Below are 18292 nucleotides of genomic sequence, written 5' to 3'. Positions count from 1 at the left end.
TTAATTATAGACTCCAGCAATTAAAAAAATTCAAAACTGAGATTGATTTATGTTAGGCAAAGGTATAAAGGATTACGGAACCATGGCAGGTACATGGAGTTAAGATACAGATCAGCCATGGTCTAATTGAATGGCGGAACAGGCTCGAGAGGCTGAATGGCCTACTCCTGTTCCTAATCATTCCTTGATATATAGAAAATCACTCTGTAGTAATACTAGTCGTTATACTGGACTCAAAATAAGGTCATTGTTAAATGTTGCAGGCCTTTCATCACTATTTTACTGTGGAATCTCTGTTCTACCCCTATCTCTGAAGGCTTCAGAATATGTCAATTTGGACCAACCAACCAAGCCTGAGAGATACTTTCAGAATCCTTTGAAGAAACAATGGAACAAAGGAAATTAAAAACGTATATCTCAAATTCAAATAGAGCTACCAATTAAACTTTAAAGAGATTCATAGGATACTTGAATTTAAACTGAATGACTTGCTCTCTTGCTGGGAGCAGATTAATCCATCCAAAGCACTTTGGAAGATCTGAGACATTACCTCGTCCAGGAACAATGGCAACAATAACTATTATCTCAATGGCGAGAAACTGGAAAGTACTGCAGTACAAAGGGATCTGGGGGTCCTAGTGCAAGAAAATCAAAAAGTTAGTACGCAGGTGCAGTAGGTGATCAAGAAGGCCAACGGAATGTTGGCTTTTATTGCTCGGGGGATAGAATATAAAAACAGGGAGGTATTGCTGCAGTTATATAAGGTATTGGTGAGACCGCACCTGGAATACTGCATACAGTTTTGGTGTCCATACTTAAGAAAAGACATACTTGCTCTCGAGGCAGTACAAAGAAGGTTCACTTGGTTAATCCCGGGGATGAGGGGGCAGACATATGAGGAGAGGTTGAGTAGATTGGGACTCTACTTATTGGAGTTCAGAAGAATGAGAGGCGATCTTATTGAAACGTATAAGATTGTGACGGGGCTTGATCGGGTGGATGCGGTAAGGATGTTCCCAAGGATGGGTGAAACTAGAACTAGGGGGCATAATCTTAGAATAAGGGGCTGCTCTTTCAAAACTGAGATGAGGAGAAACTTCTTCACTCAGAGGGTGGTAGGTCTGTGGAATTTGCTGCCCCAGGAAGCTGTGGAAGCTACATCATTAAATAAATTTAAAACAGAAATAGACAGTTTCCTAGAAGTAAAGGGAATTAGGGGTTATGGGGAGCGGGCAGGAAATTGGACATGAATTTAGATTTGAGGTTAGGATCAGATCGGCCATTATCTTATTGAATGGCGGAGCAGGCTCGAGGGGCCGATTGGCCTACTCCTGCTCCTATTTCTTATGTTCTTATTATATATTGAAGCCTCCCTGAGCTACACTTCATCTCTACCTTGTTTGATTCTGCAGTTCTTGAGGTTTGGTGGCTTTAGAATAATGAATCCTAATCGACGAATAGCAAAGTAGAGAATAATCCTGAACCTCAAGAACCAAGGGCCGGAAATTACTCGTAAAATAATGATGAGCCTAACAGCGCTCACCATTATTAATGAGCAAATCGAAGGGCAAGTTCCGGCGACTGAACATGCACAGTCAAAGGCATAAATCCAGAACTTGCTCTTCATGATTCACCATTGATCTGACAGCTTCGTGTTAGAGCGATCGCAGGCTGGAATCAGTGGACCCGCATGAACTTGCTCTCCTGCCCAGCTGGAGACTAACTAATCCTGCCAGAAAAAGGTTGCGCTGAGTTATATCGGGTCTAAACTGACGTTTAATGAGGTGGTAAGTATTATTGACTACCAAACATCCTCTCTGGCACTGAAAATTAACTTTTAAAATGTGGAGTCTCATTACTCCAATTTTAATGGCTTTTGGACATTTTTTTAAAAAAAAATTTATTTTCAGTTTTCAATTTTTAAATTTTTTCTTTGTCTCTCTTATCTCAGTCTTTTAATCATACCCTCTTTATTTCACGTTATCTGATTTAATAGTGCATTTACTGATCTTATCTGCTACTTCCTGGTTCTTAGTTTGTGCACTTTCTAAATGAGCTTCACTTCCTGGTTCTCACAGTGTGACTTGCTTCAAGCTGATTTGTTGAGACAGCAGAGAGATCCAGAGAGCTCAGAAGCCCAGGAAGGAACCCTGGTCTTGTTTAAGCTCACCTTTTGAAGGAAGTTGCCACAGAAAAGCCCGCGGATACTTAGTGTGTGAGCTTAAATCTAATGAGCGGCGCGCATTGTTGATTTGCTGCTCAGAGCAATTTCCGGGCCATGATGATTCAAAACGGTAAAACCGGTGAAGCAAGGCGTAAGCAGCCGCCGGCATAATGGGACAGTAGCAGGTCTGTGTTGAAGCAATATTGCAGGAGAGCAGGGTGGAATTTCACTGAGTGGGAGAAGAGCAGCAGTCTCCCATCTTATGCACAGCCCAGCATCCTTGGAGCCACCTGTGTCTCTCCTCTGCCATTCCTGAGCCTGCTGCTGCTCTCTGCTGGTTTATCAGCTTTTGACTATAAAGTGCACATAGTGCTTTATGCAGACTGCCTCTGTCCATGGCTGCTCCTGGGCTTGCTGCCTGCTGTTGGAGCAACTGGCTGTTTACTTGGCAAATATGTTATAAGCTTAGTTTCATACCAGCAAAGAGCAGCTAGCAGGCCTGGAGTGGGATGTAAAGGATAGCATAGCAAAAGGAAGGGCAAGGATGTAGTGGGAAGGCACGGGAGCAAGATAGGGCGCAAGCAGAACTGTAGATAAAGTTTGTACCGTGAGGTCAAACACAAAGTGGCAGGTAACAAAGATGGTCAGAAAGCAGAGGAAACATAAAGGGGCACAGTGATGGGGAGAGGGAATGAAGATAATGAATGGTTGACTGCAAGGTTCGGGGGAAGTGTGAGGAAGGGGCAGATAAAAGGGAGAGGAGGAGGAGGAAATGGTGGAAGGATTGAGAGATAAAGGGGGAAAGAGAGAAGAGGGAAATGGCAAAGGGCAACAGTGAAGGAAGAAGATGACAAGACAGAGAAGAATAGAAAAGGCTGAAGGGAGGAGAGACAACTGTTAAGAAAAGAGGAAGGGTTGGGGGAAACAGAAAAATAGGAAAGGACAGAGAAGTACTGGAGAGGTACAGGGAGCACCAATAGATACACACCAGGAAATGAACAGCAGAAGCGGTGAATGGTGTTAGCAGATGAACACAGCATAGTGACACGACATGGGGGAGGGTAGTATGTGATAGCTGGTTGCACTGGGGGTGAAGGAGACTGGAGCATATGGGATAAATAGAGAAAACATAGTTTCATAGTATGATACAGCACAGAAGGTGGCCATTCAGCCCATTGTGTCTTTGCCGGCTCCTTGAAAGAACTATCCAGTTCGTCCCACACCCCTGCTCTTTCCCCATAGCCCTGTAAATTTTTTCCCTTCAAGTATTTATCCAATTCCCTTTTGAAAGTTATTATTGAATCTACTTCCACCATCCTTTCAGGCAGTGCATTCCAGATCATCATAACTCGCTGCGTTTTAAAAAAAAGTTTCCTCATGTCGCCGCTGATCCTTTTGCCGATCACCCTAAATCAACCCTACTGCCATTGGAAACAGTTTCTCCTTATTTACTCAAAACTGTTCATGATTTTGAACACCTCTCTCAAATCTCCCCTTAAACTTCTCTGTTCTAAGGAGAACAACTCCAGCTTTTTCCAGTTTGCACATAACTGCAGTCCCTCCTCCCTGGTACCATTCTAGTGAATCTCTTCTGCACCCTGTCAAAGGCCTTGATATCCTTCCTAAAGTGTGGTGCCCAGAATTGAACACAATACTCCAACTGAGGCCTAACCAGTGCTTTATAAAGGTTCAGCATAACTTCCTTGCTTTTGTATTGTATGCCTCTATTAATAAAGCTCAGGATCACACATGCTTTTTTAACAGCCTTCTCAACCTATCCTGCCACCTTCAAAGATTTGTGTAGATATAATCCCAGATGTCTCTGTTCCTGCACCCCCTTTAAAATTGTACCATTTTAGTTTATATTGCCTCTCCTCATTCTACCAAAATGTAACATTTCACACTTTTTTGTGTTAAATTTCATCTGCAGTGTGTCTGCCTATTTCACCAGTCTGTCTACATCCTTCTGAAGCCTGTTGCTATCCTCCACGTTGTTTACCATATTTGAGTTTCGTGACATCTGCAAACTTTGAAATTATACCTTGTATACCCAAATCCAAGTCATTAATATATATCAAAAAGAGCAATGGTCCTAATACTGACCCCTGGGAACACTACTGTATGCTTCCCTCCAGTCTGCAAAACAGCTGTTCACCACTACTCTAAAACATGTAGAGGAGAGAGGAAGACACCCTCAGCAGTACAAAACAGACATGACATATAAGCAATGCTGTGGAAGATTTAGTTTTGCTTAACAAATATTTGTCTGCACTTTATGGTAGTTTAGGAATTATAGCTGATTTTGGGATGGATGAGGGGAAACAAAGTAAATGGATTAAAATAGTTCACAACTTCATATGATTGCACTAGAGAGAGAAATTCAAACCCACAAAGAAAGAGACAAGGGAAATGTGAAATTATCCACTTTGGTAGGAAGAATAGAGAAGCAGAATATTTTTTAAAGGCTGAGAGACTAAGAAATGTTGGTAGCCAGAGGGATTCGGGTGTTCTTGTACATGAATCACAAAGTTAGCATGCTGGTACAGCAAGCAATTAAGACGGCAAATGGTATGTTAGCCTTTATTGCTAGGGGGTTGGAGTATAAGAGTAAGGAGGTCTTGCTGCAATTATATAGGGCTCTGGTGAGACCACAACTGGAGTACTGTGTACAGTTTTGGTATCCTTAACTAAGGAAGGATATACTTGCCTTAGAGGGGGTGCAACGAAGGTTCACTAGATTGATTCCTGGGATGCGAGGCTTGTGCTATGAGGAGAGATTGAGTAGAATGGGCCTATATTCTCTGGAGTTTAGCAGAATGAGAGGTGATCTCATTGAAACGCATAAAATTCTTAGAGGGCTTGACAGGGTAGATGCTGAGAGGCTGTTTCCCTTGGCTGGAGAGTATAGAACTAGGGGCCATAGTTGCAAGATAAGGGGTCAGCCATTTAAGACAGTGATGAGGAGAAATTTCTTCATTCAGGATTGTGAATCTTTGGAATTCTCTACCCCAGAGGGCTGTGGATGCTCAGTCGTTGTGGATATTCAAGACTGAGATCGATAAAGATTTTTGGACACTAAAGGAATTAAGGGATATGTAGATAGGGCGGGAAAGTGAGGTTGACGTAGATGATCAGCCATGATCTTATTGAATGGCGGAGCAAGCTCGAGAGGCCGTATGGCCTACTCCTGCTCCCATTTCTTATGTTCTTATGCAGGGTTAGAGATGATAACCACAGATACACACTGGGATATAGAGGCAGAGAGAGAACCATAAATGCACACAACATATATGAATATAGAGAGAGCAGAGAATTATAGCCCCACAGAAGGACAGAGATTAGATCTGGTAGTTTACCATCACAGACAGACTTAGCATATGCTCACAAAGCCTGAAAATAAATAATTTAGCTCCAACAAAGTTAGTTATATCTGCACTGTATATTCTGTTTATAAGGACATTTGACTTGTACAATTAGTTTTTAGTTGATTTTTTTTGGGGGGGGTGGGGGGGGGAGGACAGAATTGGGGAAAGCCTCAGATTTAGTGAGTAACCAGGAAGTGATCCACATAATGACTTCATGTGAAGAGACTGGAAATTGGACCAAAAGAACAGGACACAAATAGAGTAGGTGGCTTATGAAAAGAAGCAAACTACTCCTGCTGGTTGAGACTTGAACCACCGAATATATAACCCAAATGTGTTATACATAACTGCAGTATATCAAATTTTAAACTGCTTCCATGCATTGAAACTGTGCAAAAAAAATTGTATTAGGAAAATTAAAAATGAGAAATATTTTACTCAACAGGTCATGTTATTTTGTCTGGTAGTGGCAGTTGAGGATTTATCTCAGTCATTGATGCTAAACTTTAGTCACCACTTGTAGAAATGAGATACATGTGATCTATCTTCAGCTGACCCTTAAGTATGGGAACAAGGCACATTTTTAATGCACAATAATATAGGCATTTTAAGTTACTTAATTAAATCTAATCTTGTGTCATGATTTTTTTGAAAAATGTTGTGTGTTCAGCCACTCTAGTACAGCAGCTAACAGAAGCATTGTAAATACTTACTTAAGTCGACTATTTAAGTAATTTAATCAAATCTACTCAGACAAAGGATATGAAGCTCTATTAACTTCATGGAGATCACTGGTGGCTGGCTGGCTTCCCTAGCTGGCACTGTCTGCTCCTCTGACTCATTCCTTTCCACATGTTGCAGAGCCTTGCATCATTTGGCTCCATATTAAACAAAGTCTTCATTTACACGAATCCACACGTGTGCGAATAATTGATGTCAATGCCTCTATTGTGTGTAGGATTGTCCTGTGACATTACTAACGACTGAGAATTACGTCACGCCAAAGTAATTGAAAGCTGTCACTATTGAGGTCATTAATCACGTGGGATCAATTTCATGAGTTTTTACCATTGGCCATTAGATGCAATACCTTATGGAGATGCATCTCATTGGATTGTCTGATACTTCTACTTCATAGCGATTATGACACTTCTCAGACAAGCATTGATTATAATAGCATCCAAATTGGTGTATGTATTGATTAGACTGCTATAAAGTTTGCATTCTCCAGTTCAATTTCAGCATTCATATTCATAGTCAATGCCAAGTGCCTGTGTTGGTCATTACATTAGCCGCTCACGACGAAGAACCATATAACATCTTTGGATGTAACTTGTACTGTGTTGCATATGTGAGAATGTAATCTGTAACATAAGATTATTCCAATGTAGTGAAAACCTGATGGGATTGAATCACTGGGGCAGAGGAAAACTCAACAGTTGGCAAACAAACATCTTCAGAACTAAGACGACTATTAATACTCCTCTTGAACAAGCTTGAGTGTAGTGTTTCCATTGATTGCCTTCTAAGGGTACCAAGCTCTTTACAATTACTAATTTCCATCATCTCGGTTTGTTAATTCAATTTAAACTACACTGAAACAAACAGTTGGCAATAGTGCATGGAAAATCCAGAAGGAAGAGGAAATTCCACAGAAAGCTCAGTCTTGCCTAACGCAGCTTTAGTGCTTTACCAAGTCCATATTGACCTAGTGATGGATGTTGTAATCCTGATTAGCAGATTGCTATCTTAAACTCAAACCCAGTGGCCCGGATAAAATGAGGTTGGACTTTGTCATGAGGTCATAACTGGAGCGGTATTACAAGAATTAGTGCTGTTCAAGGCAGACCCGTATGTTAATCCTAATAATATTTGAACAGCTGCATGACAACATTGTGTGTTTATCAGGAAGGTCTGCGTAGTTTTTGACACTCCCACTTGTGAAGCTCTAATACCACTTCACCCAGAGTCCTCTTCTGCAGACCTTCAAACACAGTTAACTATCCTTTTTGATTCCGGGTTGTTGGGCCATGAGAAAACATTGGCTTGCCAGGTGGTACCTCGTCACAAACTAGTGCGGTATTTCTGTGCTCTCGGAAACCAGGCTGGGTTTTGTGAGAAATCTGTTATTAAAATTGCTTTTGGCTGCACCCTATTCTATACCATCTATATTTAGAAAAAGAAAAAAATTTAGGTAGAATGAAATTGTGATTGTGTTTTATAATATAATCAATTTTGTTTCGCTGTTACACCAAAGCGAGTGAGAATAAAGAGGATAAGTTTAAAATAACTAATGTGATTGTATCCAATTTTGACTGCATCTTCCATTGAATAAAATTTAGACACAAACTAGCTCATCCTCTTTGGCTTTACCTTCCCAAAATATAACTTTCCTGCCTCCTTAGAAATATTCTGTGTTACAGTACTTTCCTGAAGTACAAACTTACATTTTCTGTAAATCACCTTTAATTACACAATTTAAAAAAAAATCTAATCAGTGTTGTCATGGAGCATATCTAGGTCATTACCTTTTGTGAAGTCCAAAAACTAGACAAGGTTAGGATCATGGCTTGAGTTTGAATACTTGGTGATATAAATTCATCACAATACTTCCAAATAACATGAGACAGGAGTAAGTGGGGGAAAAAAGGACCTCTTTTTAAAAAATCAAACTTTTAGCATCCAAATTGTATTTTAGAACATGAGTCCATTCAAAAACGGAATTGTCCAGTTTAAAATTGTATTGGTGGTAATCTAAATTTAACAAAGTCTTTGCCTCCACAGTCCCAACCCTTTATTTCCCATCATTCCCTTGCACAGAGGCCATGCAGACAAACTGCTCAAGGCCTCTGCTACTTTTTAATCAGCTGCTGAAAGGCCTATGAGAGCAGCTGTGGGTGTATTTTGATTGATTTTCAACCTTTACAACTCCCTGTGGTGGAAGCAGTTGGCTGCTCCCTAAGAAGGATGTCTGCCATTTGGGAAGCCACTGGTGCAATTTGTAGCCATTTTGCTGCAGCATGAAAATTCCTTTATTTTAATATAGTTTATAAATAAACTAACACCTGATGTAGTTAATCGTTTAGTTTAATGCTACACTAGTTAAATTGCTAACCTTCTATAGATTAATTGTGATAGATGGACTGTTTGGTGACAGGGCATGGATTCCATCAGAGAATATCCAGGAAATTGGTGTTAATGTTCATCAGCTGGCAGTAAAACGAAGTCTTGGTTGGAAGAAAGCCTGTGATGAGCTTGAACTGCACCAGCGCTTTGTCCGTGAAGGGAGGTTCTGGAAGAGTAAAGCAGAAGATAAAATGGAAGAAGAAGCAGAATCCAGCATCTCTTCCACAAGTAATGAGCAGGTAGGTTTTGCATTTAAGGGTTAATTTTTTTTTAAAAACACACAATTTTATTTGGAAGTATTCTGCAGTCTAAGTTACTCTTTTTAAATGCAAGTAATGTTCCTTGATGGCTCAGGGTAAATGCACTATTTGATGTGGTGCAGACCAAGGAAGCACCCAGGTTTGATTCATAGTCTGTGCTGAGCAAGCAGGAGGTTTTGGTCCAGTGGTTACAGAGGGGTCAATGGATAGTAATGTCATGTGATTTCAGGATCTGGCTGGAATGAATAGCTTGCTAGTATTCGTTGTCCAAGTTTACTAATGAGGAGTAACCATTCGGGTGCAATGGGGCTAATGCTTGTAGAACTGTACCCCAGTGAAAGTCACGGCCTTCAAGAGAGAAGAAAACAAATGAGGGTACAGTAGTGTAGTGGTTATGGTACTAGACTAGAACCCAGAGGTCGTGAGTTCAGATCCCAACATTGGCAAGCTGTAGAACTAACTTTAATAAATCTGGTATGGAACCAGAAAAAAAGACCATAAAACCTGCCCGATTATCAACGCAACTGGTTCACTGATGTCCTTCAGGCATTTGCTAACTTCTAACTGTACTAGTTCACTTACAATAAGAGCTTAATCAATCAATTGCTTTTGTGTTCCTGTATTTGTCTATCTTGGCTTTAACGATAACCTCTTTGGTAGAAATAAGTTTAAATTAAATTTCTGCTTTGTTATATTCTATAACAAGGCCATACTTCTCTGTCACTCCATTATCATTGCTCCCTCATAATAAATATGAACAAGTCTGACTCTGGGAAATCTTTTTTTTTCTCTTAAAATTCAGTATTACCATCCTCCAATGCCTCTCCTCCATTATCCAGCTCAGTGGAATTGCCCTTGCTTGGATTCACTCTTGCCAGTTATAGCCAGAGCTTTGCCAGCAGTGGTTTCTCTTCCTACCCCACATCGTTACCTCAAGTCTTAAGGATCTATCCTTTGTCCCCTACTCCTTATCGACATGCTGCCGCTCGGCAACATCATCCGAAATTGTGGGGTCAGCTGTCACATGTACGTTGGCAACACCTAGCTCTACCTCTCTCAATCCTTCCACTGCCTCCATGCTGTCAGACTGCTTGTTGGATATCCAGTCTTCGACAAGCTACAATTTCCTCCAGTTGAACCTTGGGAAGATTGAAGCCACTGTCTTTGTCTCCACCACAAACTCCTTACCCTTGCACCGATTCCACCCCCCTCCCCAGTCACGGTCTCGGGCTGAACCAGACTGTTCACCATCTCTGTGTCCTTTTCTACCTTGAGCTTCCGACCCCATACCCCCTCCATTATTTCCTATCCCACTCACCGATTTTAAATTGGAGGCCCCCCAAAACCTCCAATTTAAAATCGGTGAGTGGGATAGGAAATGAGCAGCAGAGTTTTGGATAAACTGCTGGCCAGCTGCTAGAAGATAGCTGACAGCAAGGATGACTGGTCTCTACTCCTTTTTCCTTCCTGGTGATGAAGCACCTAGCTTCTGCTTAGCAACACCCCCTAGTCAGCATAGACTTGCACCTGGAGAAATCACGGGCACAAATTTCGCAACCTACAGACCTGTGCTCATGGTTAGAACTTTTTTTTAAAAAAAATTAAACATCTGGAAATGACCTGACCAGCTTAAAAAATATTAAGTTCTGTAAAAATTAGGACAATCACATTCCTGGATAAAACAAATTTAGCTATAAAAATTCGATACAGATGAGTGATTACAAGATAGAAATGTCACAAGGGGTTTAGAGATCACCATGTATCAAATAAATAAAGCTGCCATAGTTATAACTACCCCTCAACCCCTCAACAAAATTACTAGTTATATATAATCATTACACTTTGTAGTAACATATATTGTGGAGCTGGTAGGACAGCTTTATTTCACTTTAGGTCTTTTTTTTGTTGGTCATTAATGAATGCGCCCAGTGGTCAGTTTTTTTGACTTAGTTTTCACATGACAGACTGACCAATTGTGAGAAGAATTAATAGTTGTGAAGTAATTGCTACAACTTAATTACCAGGAAATAATGCAATCAGCATAACTGATATCAAGTGATTGCAAGATAAAATCTCTTCAAGGGCCTTGGATAACGTGACAGAGCCCAAGAGAGAAGCTTCCAGCCATCGTCTGAAATCCAAGATGATATCACTGCGTTGAAACCACTCCGAAGTATTTTTATGTTGAAAATGTATAATATACTGTTGATAGAGCAGTTTTATTCAATATTCAGGTTATTTTGCAATTGCAAGAGGGCAGATTAAAAAAATGACCAACAAAAAATCAAGTGACAGCTAGCCACTGGAAAATGATGCTTAATTTATGTAATTTTGATCATTTTAAATTGCATGTAATCAATTTTACTTAGAATAGAACTAGGTCAAATTTAATGTCTAGCTTTAAATGTTTAATATATCAAACTTTCAAAAATGTAATTGTAGACACCAAGATCATATAATAGATATAACAATTATTTTAAGGGTCAAGAAATTTGTACACATTCTCTCAATATTTTCCCCCTTAACAATCCTGTTTCACATTTTTAAGTTCTCATCATAAAAAATATCTAAATGGACCCGGAGAAATTATTAGACTAACGAATGGCAAGTGGAGTTTAATACGGGGAAGTGTAAAGTAATGCAGATTGGTAAAAGAATGAACAAACTGCCTTTTGTAACCTCAGGACAACCCAAAACACTTCACAACCAGTGTTGTACATTTGAAGTTTGGCCACTGTTGTAATGTAAGGAAATTCAACAAAAAATATGTGCACAGCAAGATCTTACAAATAGCAATGAGATAAATGACCTGATAATCTGTTTTTGATGGTGTTGGTTGAGGGATGGTCATGACACCAGGAGAATTTCTCTGCTCCTCTTCGAATAGTGCCATGGGATCTTTGATATCCACCTGAAGCAGCAGGCAGAGCCTCGGCTAAGATCTCATCCGAATGACGAACCTCCGACAGTGCAGCACTCCTTTGGTAGCTGGCAGAAGCCTAGAAATAGGTCTGCCATTTAAGGTGACAGTGGAGACAAAAATGGGAAGACAAAAATAATCTTTTGCACTTAACGTTATTGTTTGTTTAAATCATTTTTAAAAACTTTTTGTTTTGTTTCATGTCACGAGATTTTTGAGTAACACAGATTTTCTAGCCTCATAGCTAAAAATGTTAACATTTGTTTTCAGTTTTTAAACTACTGCATGTTATTGGGAACCCAGGATAGTCTCCAAGCTAAGCATGGTGCCTTGCTTAAGGAAAATAGGAAGTTACATTCCATAGGTTACTGAACAGCAGATTTGTGGACTAAAATTGTAGTTAAATATACTCCTAATGATTCTATCCATGCTTAGTTCTCCAGCCCTGTTTTGAGTTCCACACTTTCTCATCAATAACATAATTTATTACCAGTGTCACTGATACAATTGCAGTCCTAATATTGCCTCCATTTCTTAAGCTCACAGCAGCCACAATGCTGCTGTTTGTGCAATCAACCCTTTACTCACAGTACTCATAAATTCTTCAGAATCCTGGTACTTTTATGAAAACATCAGCTGACCGCTCTCCTCACACAGAAATGTCAAAATTGCAAGTGCTGTTATAAAAATGTTTAAGCTTCCAGCATAGAAAAATAATAAAATACCCTAGCAAACCTCTGTGTTACTGCCAGCAGAGGAATAAAAATGCAGAATATTTAAATCAAAATGGCTAGTTGCACCACTGGCACAGGAATCCAGAATCATAATTTAACTAACCCTTGGCCTTGCCAGCGTGATTTTTATATATAGCTGTGATGACCTACACATTGCATTTGATTCTTTAAATTCATATTATCTCTAATGCTATTTTTAGCAAAAGACCCTTTTTCTTGGCTGAACATAAATATAGGTAAAATTTTACTTCATGTAGTTAACTCAAAATTAGTGAATAATATGCCTACAAGAAGGCTACAGTCTGATTATAAGAGCTAGTGTTTGTTTTCTGAGAGTTTCACTGTGAAGTGGGGTGGAAACGAGAAGGATATTACAAAATATTTTTATTACCAGGACTCTCTTTTCAGATCTAATAAGAATGGACATTTCGGACGATCTTAGTGCAGCATCTATAAGCTTCAAATGATGTATGTTGTACTTTATAGCAGAAAAGCACACAAGAACCCAAGAGCAAGAAATCTAGACGGAATCAACATTCAGAAGCCAAAGATGAAGTAAGCATAAAAGCTTAATCAAAAATATAATGGGGAGTGGAAAACTGTAATTATGCCATGTATTATTTATATGGACCTCCAGAAGGCATTTGATAAGGTCCCACATAAGAGACTGTTAGCTAAGATAGAAGCCAATGAAATCGAGGGAAAAGTACGAACTTGGTTAGGAAGTTGGCTGAGTGAAAGGCGACAGAGAGTAGGGATAATGGGAAGGTACTCACATTGGCAGGATGTGACTAGTGGAGTCCTGCAGGGATCTGTCTTGGGGCCTCAATTATTCACTATTTATTAACAACTTAGATGAAGGCATAGAAAGTCTCATGTCTAAGTTTGCCGATGACACATAGATTGGTGGCATTGTAAGCAGTGTAGATGAAAACATAAAATTACAAAGCGATATTGATAGATTAGGTGAATGGGCAAAATTGTGGCAAATTGAATTCAATGTAGACAAATGTGAGGTCATCCACTTTGGATCAAAAAAGGATAGAACAGGGTACTTTCTAAATGGTAAAAAGTTAAAAACAGTGGATGTCCAAAGGGACTTAGGGGTTCAGGTACATAGATCATTGAAGTGTCATGAACAGGTGCAGAAAATAATCAAGAAGGCAAATGGAATGCTGGCCTTTATATCTAGAGGACTGGAGTACAAGGGGGCAGAAGTTATGCTGCAGCTATACAAAACCCTGGTTAGACCGCACCTGGAGTACTGTGAGCAGTTCTGGGCACCGCACCTTCGGAAGGACATATTGGCCTTGGAGGGAGTGCAGCGTAGGTTTACGAGAATGATACCCGGACTTCAAGGGTTAAGTTACGAGGAGCGATTACACAAATTGGGGTTGTATTCTCTGGAGTTTAGAAGGTTAAGGGGTGATCCGATCGAAGTTTAAAAGATATTAAGGGGAACAGATAGGGTGGGTAGAGAGAAACTATTTCCGCTGGTTGGGGATTCTAGGAGTAGGGGGCACAGTCTAAAAATTAGAGCCAGACCTTTCAGGAGCGAGATTAGAAAACATTTCTACACACAAAGGGTGGTAGAAGTTTGGAACTCTCTTCCGCAAACGGCAATTGATACTAGCTCAATTGCTAAATTTAAATGTGAGATAGATAGCTTTTTGGCAACCAAAGGTATTAAGGGATATGGGCCAAAGGCAGGTATATGGAGTTAGATCACAGATCAGCCATGATCTTATCAAATGGCGGAGCAGGCACGAGGGGCTGAATGGCTTACTCATGTTCCTATTATCTAGAATCATACCAGGTAATACTTGAAGGTCACGTGCATTGCTAATAAGTGCTGTGCAGACATATGAAGTCTTTTACTGGGAGGTCGAGAAAACTAGTTACATAGAATTACATGGAATTTAAACACCAATAGGCTGTTTGGCTTAACTGATCCTTGTTGGTAGTTATTCTCCATGCAAACAGTTGTCTTAAGCCCATGTGTCTACCTGCCGTGCCCCTATATCCCTTTATTCCCCTTTCCTCCAACCACCTATTTAATCTATTCTTAAATGTTGACATGGTCTCTGCTTCAATCAGTAACTCTAGTAGTCATTCCACAACCTACCAAATAAAACATTTCTCTCCCCCTCTGTCCTAAATCTCTTGCATTTAATCTTGTATCTGTGCCCCCTTGTTCTAGACCTCTCATCACTGGAAACAGTCTGTTTATATCTACTCTATCCCATCCCTTCATAATTTTAAACACCGCTATCAAATCACCCCTTAATTGCATCTGTTTTCAGACAACAGCCCCAGTTTTCAAGTCTTCCCTCGTGTTTATATTTTAACATATCAGGTAGCATCCTAGTGAATCTGCACAGTACCCTCTATATTGCCTCGATATCATTCCCATTGCATTGAGTTTAAAACTGTATACAATACTCCAACTATGGTATAACTAAGGTCTTATGCAGATTCCCCATTACACATTGATTTCTATATTCTGTACCTCTTGCCATAAAACCCAGTATTCCGTTAGCTTTTAGTTGCTACGTTTGATATCTTGTGACTCTGACCCCCAAATCCTCTGCTCTCCAACTTCCCCTCCAACTACTTTTTTAACCAAAATGTACAACAACACATTGACTGATATTGAATTTCTCATAGTCTATAACTCTTAATCTCCTGTCATTATCTCCAGTGTGGTTCCTTGTCAAGGACTTTCTGAAAGTCCATGTGTACCACATCCACTGCCTTTCCCCCATCCATCATCTCAAAGACAGGTTTGTCCTGCACAATCTCCCTTTCTGAAATCCAGGTTGGCTGCTTCTAATTATTTTATCTTCATCTAAATATTTAGTAATGTCCTCTTTAGTCCACGATTCCAAAATTTTCTCTGCCACAGATGTTAAACTAATTGACCTGTGATAGCCAGGTTAGCTCTGTCTCCCTTTTTGAAAATGGGTATTACATTGTCCACTCTCCAATCCTCCAGCACACATCCACCCTCAATAGAAACCTGAAGTATAATATCTGGGGCTTTTGCTATTTCTTCCCCTATTCCCCTCAGGATCCTTGGATTTATCCTATCAGGCTCTGGTGCTTTATCCTCCTTTTGTGTGACTAACTTCTCTGGTATTTATTATAAATAAAAACATTATTCATCTTGCTTTTAAACAATTCACTATTTATTATCTCCCAAATATCCTTCCCTTTCACAAATACTGATGCCAAGTGCATGTATCAAGTATCCCTGCCAATTTCCACTTATCCTCTACTTGCTCTCCTTTCCTCTCAGGGGGTCTCAGTTCACTTAATGTTTTGTTCTGATAATTTGTAGAATACTTTACTGTTCTCTTAACATTATTTTATTTTGAGATATTCTCTTTGTACTTTTATTTTTATTCGTTCATGGGATGTGGGCGTCGTTGGCGAGGCCAGCATTTATTGCCCATCCCTAATTGCCCTTGAGAAGGTGGTGTTGAGCCGCCGCCTTGCACTGTCGCAGTCCGTGTGGTGAAGATTCTTCCACAGTGCTGTTAAGTAGGGAGTTCCAGGATTTTGACCCAGCAACAATGAAGGAACGGCGATATGTTTCCAAGTCGGGATGGTGTGTGACTTGAAGGGGAATGTGCAGGTGGCGTTGTTCCCATGTGCTAGCTGCCCTTGTCCATCTGGGTGGTAGAGGTCGCGGGTTTGGGAGGTGCTGCCGAAGAAGCCTTGACGAGTTGCTGCACTGCATCCTGTAGATGGTACACACAGCAGCCACGGTGCGCCGATGGTGAAGGGAATGAATGTTTACGGTGTTGGATGGGGTGCCAATCAAGCGAGCTGCTTTGTCCTGGATGGTGTCAAGCTTCTTGTGTTGTTGGAGCTGCACTCATCCAGGCAAGTGGAGAGTATTCCATCACACTCCTGACTTGTGCCTTGTAGATGGTGGAAAGGCTTTGGGGAGTCAGGAGGTGAGTCACTCGCCGCAGAATACCCAGCCTCTGAGCTGCTCTTGTAGCCACAGTATTTATGTGGCTGGTCCAGTTAAGTGTCTGGTCAATGGTGACCCCCAGGATGTTGATGGTGGGCGATTCGGCGATGGTAATGCTGTTGAATGTCAAGGGGAGCTGGTTAGACTCTCTTGTTGGAGAGGGTCATTGCCTGGCACTTGTCTGGCACAAATGTTACTTGCCACTTATGAGCCCAAGCCTGGATGTTGTCCCGAACTTGCTGCATGCAGGCATGGTCTGCTTCATTATCTGAGGGTTTGCGAATGGAACTGAACACTGTGCAATCATCAGCAAACGTCCCCATTTCTGACCTCATGATGGAGAGAAGGTCATTGATGAAGCAGCTGAAGATGGTTCGACCAAGGACACTGCCCTGAGGTACTCCTGCAACAATGTCCTGGAGCTGAGATGATTGGTCTCCAACAGCCACTACCATCTTCCTTTGTGTTAGGTATGACTCCAGCCACTGGAGAGTTTTCCGCCTGATTCCCATTGACCTCAATTTTACTAGGGCTCCTTGGTGCTACACTCCAGTCAAATGATGCCTTGGTGTCAAGGGCGGTCACTCACCTCACCTCTGGAATTCAGCTCTTATGTCCATTTTGTTCCAAAGCTGTAATGAGGGCTGGAGCTGAGTGGTCCTGGCGGAACCGAAACTGAGCATCGGTGAGCAGGTTATTGGTGAGTAAGTGCCGCTTGATAGCACTGTTGACTACACCTTCCATCACTTTGCTGCTGATTGAGAATAGACTGATGGGGCAGTAATTGACCGGATTGGATTTGTCCTGTTTTTTTGTGGACAGGACATACCCGGGCAATTTTCCACATTGTTGGGTCGATGCCAGTGTTGTAGCTGTACTGGAACAGCTTGGCTAGAGGCGCAGCTAGTTCTGGAGCATAAGTCTTCAGCACTACAGCCGGGATGTTGTCGGGGCCCGTAGGCTTTGCTGTATCCAGTGCACTCAGCTGTTTCTTGATATCACATGGAGTGAATTGAATTGGCTGAAGACTGGCTTCTGTGATGGTATATACTGCAACTTTGCAACTTCCTTTTTCAAAATATCCCATTGTTGATCTATAGTCCTGTGTTGCCAATTTTTTCCATCTGATCTCAGCTTGTAATTTAGTATGTATGAATTTTAAGGATTTCCTAAGGGCCTGATATTAGGAGGGAGGCGGGTTGCCAGCGGGGGGTCCACTGGGCGCATGGGTAACTCGCCCGGTGAAATCGGTGGGGCTGGCACGCGGTCGTAAGTAAATTGAAGCCACTTACCTTGGCTTCCGGGTTTCGCGCTGGAAAGCTGCACGGCGGGCGGACTGCGCACCCGCATCATAGGCGGTCAGTTCGAGGAGCCCTATTTAAAGGGGCTGCTCTCCACTGACTGACTGCTGCAGAAAGGAGCCAAAATTACAGCATGGAGCAGCCCAGGGAGAAGGCTGCTCCCAGGTTTAATGATGCCTCACTCCAGGTCCTACTGGAAGAGGTGAGGAGGAGGGGGAGGACAGAGATCTTCTTCCCGGCGGATGGGAGGAAGTGGCCTGCCTCTGCCACTACGAAGGCTTGGTCACCGGTACCACCAACATATCATGCATACAGTGCAGGAGGCACTTCAATGACCTAAGTAGGTCAGCCGAAGTGAGTACACTTACTCATTCCCCTACACTCCGTCTGCCACATCACCGCCCCCACCCCACATCTCCTTCTGCACTGCCAACACTACT

General features: G+C 41.4%; 1 protein-coding gene across 8 annotated transcripts in view; it reads left to right on the top strand.

Moving 5' to 3' along the window:
* The window catches only part of zmynd11 (zinc finger, MYND-type containing 11), a 169752-nt gene that overhangs the window by 132760 nt on the left and 18700 nt on the right, over positions 1–18292 (top strand). For 7 of the 8 annotated variants that reach the window (XM_068007873.1, XM_068007908.1, XM_068007880.1 and 4 more), the window contains 2 exons: positions 8687–8894; positions 13056–13124. In XM_068007873.1, the coding sequence (XP_067863974.1) occupies positions 8687–8894; positions 13056–13124 (277 nt within the window). The remainder of the gene's footprint in view (positions 1–8686; positions 8895–13055; positions 13125–18292) is intronic. The other variant, XM_068007899.1, reaches the window with a different exon arrangement.

The sequence above is a fragment of the Heptranchias perlo genome, chromosome 2 (assembly GCF_035084215.1).
Source record: "Heptranchias perlo isolate sHepPer1 chromosome 2, sHepPer1.hap1, whole genome shotgun sequence".
NCBI lineage: Eukaryota > Metazoa > Chordata > Chondrichthyes > Hexanchiformes > Hexanchidae > Heptranchias > Heptranchias perlo.
This window is presented reverse-complemented; position numbering and strand designations above follow the sequence as displayed.